At 59.0% G+C, this 12,738-nt stretch overlaps 2 protein-coding genes across 3 annotated transcripts; one reads left to right on the top strand and one right to left on the bottom strand.

Moving 5' to 3' along the window:
• Positions 1–943: 943 nt before the first annotated feature.
• Positions 944–6,180, top strand: LOC136305022 (natterin-3-like). Of its 2 annotated transcripts, none has more exons than XM_066208423.1 (6): positions 944–1,033; positions 1,793–1,818; positions 2,548–2,594; positions 3,568–3,994; positions 5,055–5,186; positions 5,746–6,180. In XM_066208423.1, the coding sequence occupies exons 2-6, from the start codon at positions 1,804–1,806 to the stop codon at positions 6,178–6,180; spliced, it is 1,056 nt and encodes a 351-aa protein (XP_066064520.1). In that variant the 5' UTR covers positions 944–1,033; positions 1,793–1,803. The 2 variants fall into 2 exon arrangements, with proteins under 2 accessions (XP_066064520.1, XP_066064519.1); XM_066208422.1 differs by having other exon boundaries at positions 2,548–2,632; positions 3,552–3,994.
• Positions 6,181–6,262: 82 nt separating this feature from the next.
• Positions 6,263–12,300, bottom strand: LOC136305021 (zinc finger and SCAN domain-containing protein 31-like). The gene is given in 5 exon segments (XM_066208421.1): positions 6,263–9,767; positions 10,813–10,996; positions 11,505–11,615; positions 11,617–11,660; positions 11,663–12,300. Coding segments are annotated over 5 exon segments (1,494 nt in total). The 5' UTR covers positions 12,213–12,300; the 3' UTR covers positions 6,263–9,162.
• Positions 12,301–12,738: the final 438 nt, after the last annotated feature.

The following is a 12,738-nucleotide window of genomic DNA, read 5'->3' as shown; positions in this document are numbered from 1 at the left end:
CTCTGGGGTGATTTTGGGGTCGTTTCGCGGGGTTTTGGTTCGGTTGGGGGATGTTTCGGGTCTGTCTGTGGGTTTGGGGCTGTCCGGGTTCATTTTGGGGCGTTTTGGCTCATTTTCGGGCTGTTTTAGTTCATTTTTTGCGTGTTTGGGTTCATTTGGGGCGTGTTTTGGCTTCATTTTTGGGGTGTTTGGGCTCATTTTTGAGACGTTTAGGTCATTTGGGGGGGTTGGTTCATTTTTGGGGTATTTTGGTTCATTTTGGGGTGTTTTGGCTCAATTTGGGGGTGTTTTTGTTCATTTCTTTGCGTGTCTGGGTTCATTTTTGGGGTGTTTGGGGTAATTTTTTGCGTGTTTTGGTTCATTTTTGGGGTGTTTTGGCTCATTTTTGGGGTGTCTGGGTTAATTGTGTGGTGCGTGGGTTCATTTTTGGGGTGTTTTGTTTCATTTTTTGGGGTGTTTCGATTCATTTTTGGGCTGTCCGGGTTCATTTTGGGGTGTTTTGGTTCATTTGGGGTGTCGTGGCTCATTTTGGGGTGTTTTAGTTCATTTTTGGGATGTTTTGGTTCATTTTTGGGATGTTTGGGTTCATTTTTTGGGGTGTTTGGCTCATTTTTGGGGTGTTTTGGTTCATTTTTGAAGTTCATTTCTTAAAACAAAAGATTTTTTTAAAAAACCTCCCCCGTGGGAAAACCAAGAATTTCTGGATTCCTCCCAAAATCTCCGATTTCTTGGCGGCATTTTTGGTTTTGGGTTTTGGTTTTGTTTTTTTTTTTTTTTCACCTTTTCGGGGCCTGAATTTTAAAACAAACCCCGAAAAGCGAAGTGAAAAATCCCCAGAAAGCGGAAAAAAAATTCCCACTTCCCTTTTTTGGTTTGTCTCGGGGGGTTTTTTTGCCTTTTTTTGCATTTTTGACGTTTTTCCTGTGGAGGTTTTGGGGGCGTTTTTTGGGCTCGGTTCACACGAGAAAAATCCAAATCAACTGAGAACACCCCAAAAAAAAAAAAAGGGATTGACCTGGGAGCGCGAGCACAGGTGAGGAGGGACCCCAAAATCTGGAGTTTGGGGAGCCCCAAAATGGGGATTTGGGAAGGAAAACCCCAAAATTTGGATCTGGGAAACTGGAGAACCCCGAAATGTGGAGTTTGGGAACAGCAAAATGTGGATTTTTGGGAAGGGGAGCCCCGAAATTCGGAGGGGGGGAACAAAAAAAAACGGGAATTTTAGAAAAAGGGACCCAAAAACGTGGATCTGGGAGCCCCAAAAATGTGGATTTTGGGAAGGAAAACCCCAAAATTCGGATTTTGGAAAGGGGGGAACGCCAAGATTTAGATTTTGGGTCCTTCAAACCCCAAAATGTGGAGTTTGGGAACGGGGACCGCGAAATGTGGAGCTGGGAGTTGGGAAACGCCAAAATCTGGAGTTTGGGGAGCCCCAAAATTTGGATTTGGGGAGGAAAACCCCGAAATTTGGATTTGGGAACTGGAGAACCCCGAAATGTGGAGTTTGGGAATATGAAAATGTGGATTTGTGGGAAGGGGAGCCCCGAAATTCGGAGGGGGGAACCCAAAAAATGTGGATTTAAGGAGACAGGACCCCAAAATTTGGAGGCTGGGAATCCCAAAATGTGGATTTGGGGAGGGGGAGCCCCAAAATTTGGAGTTTGGGATTTGGGGAACCCCAAAATTTGGAGGGAGGAACAAAAAATGAGGATTTTGGGAGAAAGGACCCCGAGATGTGGATTTTGGGGAGCGTTGATGCGATTTTTGAGGAAAATCCCGGATTTTTCCGCAGGCTCCGGAGCGATGCCGCCGCTCCAGGTATGGCTGGATCTCTTCGGGAATATCCTGGGAAATTTTAAACCATTTTTTTTGGGGGGGGGGGGGAAAGAAAAGGAAAAAAAAAATAGGAAAGAAAAAACAAAAAAAGGGAAAGTTAAAAAAGAAAATAAAGGGAGAAAAGAAAAAAGGGAAAAAAGAGGAAAAAAGAAAAAAGAAAAAAAAAAAGGAAAAAGAAAAAAGGAAAAAAAGGAAAAAAGAGAAGAGGAAAAAGAGAAAAAAGGCAAAAAAAGAGAAAAAAAGGGGGAAAAGAGAAAAAAGGAAAAAAGAAAAAAAAGAGGAAAAAAGGGAGAAAAGGGGGAAAAAAGAGAAAAAAGGGAAGGGAAAAAAAAGAAAAAAAGGGCAAAAAAAGAAAAAAGAAAAGGAAAAAAAGGGGAATTTTTTTCCTCACAGCCCAGAAATCGCAGGTTTTTTAAACAATTCTATGAAAAAAAAAAAATTAAATTATCGGAATTAAATCAGGAAAAAGGAATTGGGAGAGGCCGTGCCCTTTCCCTGGGGGATGTGGGGATTTGGGGATTTGGGGATTTGGGGATTTGGGGATTTGGGGGATTTGGGGATTTGGGGATTTGGGGATTTGGGGGATTTGGGGATTTTGGGATTTGGGGGATTTGGGGATTTGGGGATTTTGGGATTTGGGGTGGGGGAAAATGACGCCCCCCCCCCCCCCCCCCCGGGTCCCCCCTCCCCCCTTTCCCCCCCCCCCCCAAGTTCTTGGCCCTCCTGGCGCTTGGCGCGGGAATTTCGGGAATTCCGGTGGAGCCGGCCCCGGGCAGGAGTCGCGCGGAGCTCCCCGGTGAGTCCTGGCACAGAGCCGATCCAGTATGGCCCAGTATGGCCCAGTACGGCCCAGGCCCCTCCCGATATATCCCAGTACCTTCCCAGTATATCCCAGTCCTCTTCCAGTCCCATCCCAGTCCCTCCCAGTTCCCTCCCAGTTCCTCCCAGTCCATCCCAGTATATCCCAGTTCCCTCCCAGTTCCTTCCCAGTCCATCCCAGTATATCCCGGTTCCCTCCCAGTCCCTCCCAGTCCATCCCAGTATATCCCAGTTCCCTCCCAGTCCCTCCCAGTTCCCTCCCAGTCCCTCCCAGTCCCTCCCAGTCCATCCCAGTCCATCCCAGTATATCCCAGTCCCTCCCAGTTCCCTCCCAGTCCCTCCCAGTTCCCTCCCAGTTCCCTCCCAGTTCCCTCCCAGTCCCTCCCAGTCCATCCCAGTATATCCCAGTCCCTCCCAGTCCATCCCAGTATATCCCAGTTCCCTCCCAGTCCCTCCCAGTCCCTCCCAGTCCCTCCCAGTATATCCCAGTATATCCCAGTTCCCTCCCAGTCCCTCCCAGTTCCCTCCCAGTCCCTCCCAGTCCCTCCCAGTCCCTCCCAGTATATCCCAGTATATCCCAGTTCCCTCCCAGTCCCAGTTCCCTCCCAGTCCCTCCCAGTCCCTCCCAGTCCATCCCAGTCCATCCCAGTCCATCCCAGTCCATCCCAGTCCCTCCCAGTCTATCCCAGTACACCCCAGTCCGTCCCAGTCCATCCCAATCCTTCCCAGTCCATCCCAGTTCCCTCCCAGTCCCTCCCAGTTCCCTCCCAGTTCCCTCCCAGTCCCTCCCAGTCCATCCCAGTATATCCCAGTTCCCTCCCAGTCCCTCCCAGTTCCCTCCCAGTCCCTCCCAGTCCATCCCAGTATATCCCAGTTCCCTCCTCTCGCCGTTCCAGCTCCCTCGGGGCCGGTTCCCCGGTGCCCTCGCTCGGAGCCGCCGCCCTCCTGGCTGCGCTGGGCTCCGTTCCGGGGCCGGCTCCCGGCCGACGCCGTGTCCAGCCGCAACGAGCGCTCGGGCCTCACCGAGTTCGTGTGCCTGACGCCGGGCTGCCACCTGGGCTCCTTCGAGCCGGGCCGCGGGCCCTGGTGCGTGTTCACCTGGGGCGAGGCGGAGCTGCGCGGCGCCGACTTCCAGCTGCTGCTCAACCCCGGCGGCTTCGAGGCGCTCGAGTGGGTGGACACGTCGTTCGGCGGCGTCCCGGAGGGCGCCGTGCGGGGCTGCCCCGGCGGCGACGGCTTGGTGGGCCGCAGCCCCGAGGGGCTGGGCAAGGCGTCGCGGGAGCTGCAGGCGCTCTTCGTGGCCGTGGACGGCGGCGAGGTGTGGTACAAGTGGTACCAGGTGAGGAGAGCGGCTCCTTGTTAACGCCGGGGCGGAGGGCGGCTCCGGGCGGGCGGGCTCGCCGTGAACGGCGCGGGGGACGAGGTGGTGGGATTGTGGTGGGATTGTGGTGGGATTGTGGTCGGATTGTGGTGGGATTGTGGTGGGATTGTGGTCGGATTGTGGTGGGATTGTGGTCGGATTGTGTTCAGACTGTGCTCAGATTGTGGTCAGATTGTGTTCCGATTGTGTTTGGATTGTGGTCGGATTGTGCTCGGATTGTGTTTGGATTGTGGTCGGATTGTGCTCGGATTGTGTTTGGATTGTGGTCGGATTGTGTTTGGATTGTGGTCGGATTGTGTTTGGATTGTGGTCGGATTGTGCTCGGATTGTGTTTGGATTGTGTTTGGATTGTGGTCGGATTGTGTTTGGATTGTGTTCGGATTGTGTTTGGATTGTGTTCGGATTGTGTTCGGATTGTGTTTGGATTGTGTTTGGATTGTGTTCGGATTGGTTTGGATTGTGTTCGGATTGTGTTCGGATTGTGTTCGGATTGTGTTCGGATTGTGCTCGGATTGTGTTCGGATTGTGGTCGGATTGTGTTTGGATTGTGGTCGGATTGTGCTCGGATTGTGTTCGGATTGTGTTTGGATTGTCTTTGGATTGTGGTCAGATTGTGTTCCGATTGTGTTCCGATTGTGTTCCAATTGTGTTCGGATTGTGTTTGGATTGTGTTCGGATTGTGTTTGGATTGTGTTTGGATTGTGTTCGCATTGTGTTCAGACTGTGCTCAGATTGTGGTCAGATTGTGTTCGGATTGTGTTTGGATTGTCTTTGGATTGTGGTCGGATTGTGGTCAGATTGTGTTCAGCTGGGCCTTCCATCCCCGCGAAAATCCCCGGGAAAACCCGCTGTGCCCGTGGTCTCGGGGTGTCCGTCTGTCGAGTGCTGTTGGAATTGCGGTGACGAGGCGGAACCCGCTCCGGCCGGCGTGAGGCGCTCTGTGGTTCTGCCCACCCCGAGCGGTTTTATCTGTCTGGTTTAACTGAAGTCTTTAATTCTTCAAAATCAACGTTTGAAGGTGCTGGTGGTCCGGCAGGGCGAGGTGGGCGTCACCATCGCCAACGTGTCCTACAACGGCAGCGCGGCGCTGGAGAGCTCCGAGCCCACGGCGGTGCTGGCCGAGGCGGTGCTGAGGAACGAGGCGTGCCAGGTGTGGGGAAAAAAAAACAACAAAACAACAACTCCCGCTCTCATTTAGGATTTCATAAGTTTAATAGAAATTAAAAAAAAATTAAAAAAAAAATAGACGAGGTAGGAGGCGGAATAAACCAAGCGGCTCGGCCGAGGGCGGGACTTGGCACCGGGTCTGCCCCTTTTAGGACTTCTGCCTTATTAATATTCAATAGATGGGAATCAAACTTTTATTTTTTGATCCCAGGATCCCCGATCGTCTTGCCCGGTAGATTTATTTTGCGGGTGTCTGGTAACACGGGTGTAAATTTTCCTTTTGAGGTTTTTTTTTTTTTTTTCCCCCCTGGTTCTTTTCAGTTGGATAAGAAAACGGAAAGTTAACGGGTTTATTTTCTTAAAAGCGTCACGAGGTGACCCCTCACCCTTTCCCATAGCTTCGGGCTTGGTGGCTTAAGCGTTACAAAAGAAAAACCCCAAACCAAAAAAAATCCATTCTTACCCCTCTGGTACCATCGAAAAAATAAAATAAACCCCCTCATTCGTTACCCTTCTAAATCATTAATAAATCCCTACCGCAGGCCAGCCCGAAAGCCGTCACCTTGGAGGAGGCCGGCGAGGTGGAGCACGGCTGGAGCGCGGAGCTGCCGGCGCTGGCGGCGGCGCACGGGCTGCTGCTGGCGGCGCCGCCGGTCCCCTCCGAGCGAGGCGGGTGGCACCTGGGCAACGTCACCTCCGTGCCCTGGGCCGGCGGGGCCAGCGCCGCCCGCTTCGTGTCGCGGCAGCACCGCGTGCTCCTGGACGTGCCGGCGCGCTCCGAGTGCTCGGCGGTGCTCCGCGGCCTCCGCCGGGAGATCCGCGTCCCCTTCTCGGCCCTCCTGACCCGCCGGTTCCGCTCCGGCAGCCCGCACCGCGTGGTCATCGCCGGCCGCGCCTGGAGCCGCGCCGTCGGCGGGGTGCGCGCCGGCCTGGAGCGCTGCCGGCCGCTCGGCGAGCTCCCGCCGTGCCCCGAGTAACGGCCGATCCCGCTGGTCGGCCACAAAAAATCCCAGATCCCATCCCCAGTCCGTCCCAGTCCATCCCAGCCTGTTCCAATCCATCCCAGTACACCCCAGTCCGTCCCAGTCCATCCCAGTCCACCCCAGTCCATCCCAGTCCCTCCCAGTCCATCCTAGTCCCTCCCAGTCCATCCCAGTCCATCCCAGTCCACCCCAGTCCATCCCAGTCCCTCCCAGTCCCTCCCAGTCCATCCTAGTCCCTCCCAGTCCATCCCAGTCCATCCCAGTCCACCCCAGTCCATCCCAGTCCCTCCCAGTCCCTCCCAGTCCCTCCCAGTCCCTCCCAGTCCCTCCCAGTCCATCCCAGTCCACCCCAGTCCATCCCAGTCCCTCCCAGTCCCTCCCAGTCCATCCCAGTCCATCCCAGTCCATCCCAGTCCGTCCCAGTCCGTCCCAGTCCATCCCAGTCCGTCCCAGTCCATCCCAGTCCATCCCAGTACACCCCAGTCCCTCCCAGTCCATCCCAGTCCATCCCAGTCCCTCCCAGTCCCTCCCAGTCCATCCCAGTACACCCCAGTCCCTCCCAGTCCATCCCAGTCCATCCCAGTCCATCCCAGTCCATCCCAGTCTATCCCAGTACACCCCAGTCCCTCCCAGTCCCTCCCAGTCCGTCCCAGTCCATCCCAGTCCATCCCAGTACACCCCAGTCCATCCCAGTCCATCCCAGTCCCTCCCAGTCCCTCCCAGTCCATCCCAGTACACCCCAGTCCCTCCCAGTCCATCCCAGTCCATCCCAGTCCCTCCCAGTCCACCCCAGTCCATCCCAGTCCCTCCCAGTCCCTCCCAGTCCATCCTAGTCCCTCCCAGTCCATCCCAGTCCATCCCAGTCCCTCCCAGTCCATCCCAGTCCATCCCAGTCCCTCCCAGTCCACCCCAGTACACCCCAGTCCATCCCAGTCCCTCCCAGTCCACCCCAGTACACCCCAGTCCCTCCCAGTCCCTCCCAGTCCCTCCCAGTCCTTCCCAGTCTATCCCAGTCCCTCCCAGTCCATCCTAGTCCCTCCCAGTCCACCCCAGTTCCATCCCAGTTCCATCCCAGTCCACCCCAGTCCATCTGGACTCATGGGAACGCTCGGCGTCGCTGCGGTTTTCCCGCGTTTCCGGCTTTTACGGCATAAACGTCACCCCCAAGCGCAGGCAAACGCGGTTTTCTGGTTTCTCTCCTTCTTTTCCTCCCCCGGGAATCCAACACCACCATGAAACCCTTTGGGTTCCGGGATTTTCTTTTTTCCCCTGGTAATTTTGGCTCCCCGTCTGGAACAACGCCGGGAAATCTGGCGGAATTTCTTTGTTTCTCCTCCCAAAAAACCCCTCAAGCGCCACCCAAAAAATTCAGGAAAATCTGTCGCGGTTTTTTTGGGGCTTTTTCTCCCCAATCTTTGTCCCCTGTCTGAAAAAAAAAAAAAAAAAAAATTGGCCTTTTCCACTTAAATTTCCCGTTTTCTGCCCCCCCCCCCAAAAAAAAACCTCCAGCAAGGATGCGGAATCCAGGAAAATCCCCGGGTTTGGTTTTTTCTCCCGTATTTTGGGGGTTTTTTTTTGTGGCAGAACTTTCATCCCTGCCCGGAACGACGACGCGGGAAAAACGCGACGTTTTCCATCCGAATTCCCCATTTTCCGGCCGAGAAAGGGATTTGGGAAGAGCAAAAGGGGATAAGGAAAAAATGGGAGGGGGGAAAAAAAAAAAATCCAAGGGATCTCAGGGGTGGGGGCGCGCCTGGAGAACTCGGGAGGGGGGAGAAAAAAAATCCCAAAATTCAAGGAAAAAAAAAAAAGAAAAAAAACCAATTCCAATGCCAGAGAGGGGTAGGGAACATCCGGGATTTTCGGGGGGATCCCTGGGACAATCCAGGCTGGGCAGGGAGCGAGAGCCTGGGGGTCCCGGCATTCCGAAGGGGTCCAGGGAGCTGGGGATGGGGGCAGGGATTTGGGGACGCCGTGAATTTTCCTGGGAGGGGGAAGGAGGGATTTGGGGACACCCCAAATGTCTGGGGGCGGAAAATGGGATCGTGGAGGCGCCAGGTCATGGGGGACGTCCCAGCACCCGTGTGGGGTTTTTGGGAGCTGGGAATGGGATTGTGGAGCCACCAGGTCATGGGGGACGTCCCACCACCCCTGTGGGATCTTTGGGAGCCACCAGGTCATGGGGGACATCCCACCACCCCTGTGGGATCTTTGGGAGCCACCAGGTCATGGGGGACATCCCACCACCCCTGTGGGATCTTTGGGAGCCACCAGGTCATGGGGGACATCCCACCACCCCTGTGGGATCTTTGGGAGCCACCAGGTCACGGAGGTGTCAATGGCCACGGTGCCACCACCCGTGCTGGATCTCCGGGAGCAGGGAACGAGATCACGGAGCCACCAGGTCACGGGGGACATCCCACCACCCCTGTGGGATCTTTGGGAGCCACCAGGTCACGGGGGTGTCCATAGTCCTGATCCCACCACTCCTGCTGGATCTCCGGGAGCAGGGAATGGGATCACGGAGCCACCAGGTCACGGGGGACATCCCACCACCCCTGTGGGATCTTTGGGAGCCACCAGGTCACGGGGGTGTCCACAGTCCTGATCCCACCACTCCTGCTGGATCTCCGGGAGCAGGGAACGGGATCACGGAGCCACCAGGTCATGGGGGACATCCCACCACCCCTGTGGGATCTTTGGGAGCCACCAGGTCATGGGGGACATCCCACCACCCCTGTGGGATCTTTGGGAGCCACCAGGTCACGGGGGTGTCCACAGTCCTGATCCCACCACTCCTGCTGGATCTCCGGGAGCAGGGAACGGGATCACGGAGCCAACCAAACATCATCTCACGTCCGTCCTCATCCGTGTTTGACCCACCTCAGGACATCTCCTGGGGGGACACCACCTCCAGGCCAGCCAAGACCTGCGCCCACCACGCTCCCACGGCCCCACCACCGCCTCCCCCCACCATCACTTGTCCCTGGCGTGGATCCGCGCGTGCCGGGCCAGCGAGGACTTGTTGCTGAAGCCCTTCCCGCAGCGGCCGCAGGGGAAGGGCCTCTCGCCGGTGTGCGAGCGCTCGTGCACCCGCAGGTCCGCCAGGTACTTGAAGCTCTTGCCGCAGGCGCGGCACGGGTAGGGCCGCTCCTGCGTGTGGCTGCGGCCGTGCATGGCCAGGTTGGAGCGCTGGCTGAAGCGTTTCCCGCAGGCCGGGCACGGGTACGGCCGCTCGCCCGTGTGCGAGCGCCGGTGCTTGCCCAGGTCCGAGGGGTTGGTGAAGCTCTTGCCGCAGGCGCCGCAGCCGTAGGGCCGCTCGCCCGTGTGCAGCCGCCGGTGCGTGGTCAGCGTGGACAGGTGGCCGAAGCGCTTGCCGCACTGGCCGCAGCCGTAGGGCTTGGCGCCCGTGTGCGTCCGCTCGTGCGTCCTCAGGTGGGTCAGGCGGCCGAAGGCCTTGCCGCACTGGCCGCAGGGGTACGGGCGGGCCTCGGGGGGGCCCCGCGGGGCTCGGCGACCGGGGGCCGCGCCGGACGGGCCGTGCGGCTGGGGAACGGGCGGCTCCGCCGCCGGCGTGGCGTCTGGGGGGGAAAGGAGAAGGTCCAAGGGGAACGGCCGGGCTCCGGCCGCCGGCTGCGGTCAGCTCCGACCGCTGACCGCCCACACCCGCCCGGGGAGGACATGGGGAAAGAGTGAGGATGGACCTCTGATGGCTTGGAGCCCCAGGAGAGGGTTTGGAGCCCAGGAGATGGTTTGGAGCCCCAGGAGATGGTCTGGAGCCCCAGGAGATGGTTTGGAGCCCCAGGAGATGATTTGGAGCCCAGGAGATGGTTTGGAGCCCCAGGAGATGGTTTGGAGCCCCAGGAGAGGGTTTGGAGCCCAGGAGATGGCTTGGAGCCCCAGGAGATGATTTGGAGCCCAGGAGATGGTTTGGAGCCCCAGGAGAGGGTTTGGAGCCCAGGAGATGGTTTGGAGCCCCAGGAGATGGTTTGGAGCCCCAGGAGAGGGTTTGGAGCCCAGGAGATGGTTTGGAGCCCAGGAGAGGGTTTGGAGCCCCAGGAGATGGTTTGGAGCCCCAGGAGATGGTTTGGAGCCCCAGGAGAGGGTTTGGAGCCCAGGAGATGGTTTGGGAGCCCAGGAGAGGGTTTGGAGCCCAGGAGATGGTTTGGAGCCCCAGGAGATGGTTTGGAGCCCTGGAGATGGTTTGGAGCCCTGGAGATAGTTTGGAGTCCCAGGAGAGGGTTTGGAGCCCCAGGAGATGGTTTGGAGCCCAGGAGAGGGTTTGGAGCCCAGGAGATGGTTTGGGAGTCCAGGAGAGGGTTTGGAGCCCAGGAGAGGGTTTGGAGCCCAGGAGATGGTTTGGGAGTCCAGGAGAGGGTTTGGAGCCCAGGAGATGGTTTGGAGCCCAGGAGAGGGTTTGGAGCCCAGGAGATGGTTTGGAGCCCAGGAGATGATTTTTGGAGCCCAGGAGATGGTTTTTGGTCCATTGTGATGGGTTTTGACCCCAGGATTTGGAGTTCTGGTCCACTGAGATGATTTTTGACCCCCCCGGGAGATGATTTTTGGGGCCACTGAGATGATTTCGGGGTCCCAGCACCTCCGAGCTCCCTCTCACTCGCCCCTCACCCCGTTTTTGGGGCGGCCCGAGGATCTCCTGCCCCGTCCCGGCATCTCCTTCCCGCGGCTCCTCGTCCTCAGCCGCCGCCTCCTCCCGGGGGGGCTCCGACGGGGGGCTCGGGGGGACCCCCAAATCTCCGGGGTCCTCCAGGTCCCCGGGGGCCACGTCCTCCACCTTGACCCGCAGGGTCACCTGGGGACACGGGACCCCCAAAGGCTCCAAAAGGGGTTTGGGTGCTGGGGGTCCCCAGAGGGGATTTGGGGGTGTGGGACCCCCCAAAAAGTCTCAGAGTTTGGGGTGTGGGGGATCCCCAAAAGACGCTGAGGGGTTTTGGGTTCCCAGGACCCCTAAAAGCTGCCGAGGGGATTTTGGGACACGGGACCCCCAAAAGCTCTAAAAAGCTTTTGGGTTCCCAGGATCCCCAGAGGGGATCTGGGGGGCACGGGACCCCCAAAAGCTTCGGAGGGAATTTGGGCGCTGGAGACCCCCAAAATCCTTCTGGACGCCCAGGACCCCCCCAAAGCCGCCGGGGGGCTTTAGGCCCCCACGCTCCCCCCTTTCCAGTCCCACCTTTGGGTGGGTTTGGGGTTTGTTTTTGGGGGGGCGGCGAGCTCAGAATCCCACGGCAGGGACGGGACGGAACGCGCGGAACACAACAGAATTCCCACTTCGGGAGAACCCCGAGAATCCCGGCTCCCACCTGCCGCTCCCAAATCCCGGCGGCATCTCCCGCGCCCTGCTGGAAGCTCTCGGCCAAAGCCACGGCCTGCGCGCACGACTCGGGGTGCCGCACCCACACCCAGCTCTGGATTGTCCTCGGGCAGGATGCTGAGGAACTGCTCGAGCAGCAGCAGCTCAGCATCTGCTCCTTGCTGCGCTCCTCGGGCCGCAGCCAGCGGCGGCACAGCTCCCGCAGCCTCTGCCACGCGTCCCGCGGGCCCGCCGCCTCTTGGTAGCGGAACTGGCGGAACCGCAGGCGCCGCAGTTCGGTGCCGGCACCGCCGGGAGCGGCACCGGGGAACGGCACCGGGAGCGGCGCCGGGAGCAGCACCGGGAACAGCGCCGGGAGCAGCACCGGGAACAGCACCGGGAACAGCACCGGGAACAGCACCGGGAGCAGCACCGGGAGCGGCACCGGGAGCAGCACCGGGAACAGCGCCGGGAACAGCACCGGGAACAGCACCGGGAGCAGCACCGGGAACAGCGCCGGGAGCAGCACCGGGAGCAGCAACCGGGAGCAGCACCGGGAACGGCACCGGGAACAGCACCGGGAACAGCACCGGGAACAGCACCGGGAAACAGCACCGGGAAGGGTCGGGACGAGGCGCGGCGCCCCACTGCCCGCCGTCCCGGCGCTCCTGCGGGGGGTCGCAGCCGCCAGCGCGGGTGGGGAGGGGGGCGTCTCCATCCTGCCGGGCTCTGTCGTGACTGATCCCCACACCGCCCCCCCCCGCCCGACCCAGAGAATATCGCGATGTGGATCTTGGGGAGGGGGGGGGGGGGTGAAGGAAAGATTCCCCCCCCCTCACCCCCTCCTGCCCCCCAGTATTCCCATTCCAGGCGTTTTTTTGGTTGTTCCCCCCCCCCAAAATCCCCGGACTTTTGGAATGCCGCCCCCCTCCCCCCCATTCCCAGCTCCCGGAGTCCATGGCGAACTCCCGAATTGGGGTCCTGCCCCTCCCCCCCCCCACCCCAAACCCCCCCGCAGATGTGGGTCGCGACCCCCGCAGCCCCCCCCAACCTGGGGGTCCCGGACCCCCCCCTTCAGGCCCTGAACCCCCCCCAAAATGGGGGTCCCACAGCCCCCAAACCCGGGGTCCTGCCCCCCCATCCTGGGGGGTCCCACAGCCCCCCCAAACCCGGGTCCCGCCCCCCCATCCTGGGGGTCCCACAGCCCCCAAACCCGGGGTCCCGTCCCCCCATCCTGGGGGTCC

Source organism: Chamaea fasciata, unplaced genomic scaffold (assembly GCF_029207755.1).
Source record: "Chamaea fasciata isolate MVZ Bird 193981 ecotype frontalis unplaced genomic scaffold, bChaFas1.0.hap1 SCAF_249, whole genome shotgun sequence".
Classification (NCBI taxonomy): Eukaryota; Metazoa; Chordata; class Aves; order Passeriformes; family Sylviidae; genus Chamaea; species Chamaea fasciata.
The sequence above is the reverse complement of the archived record's forward strand: the minus strand, read 5'-3'. Positions and strand labels throughout refer to the sequence as shown.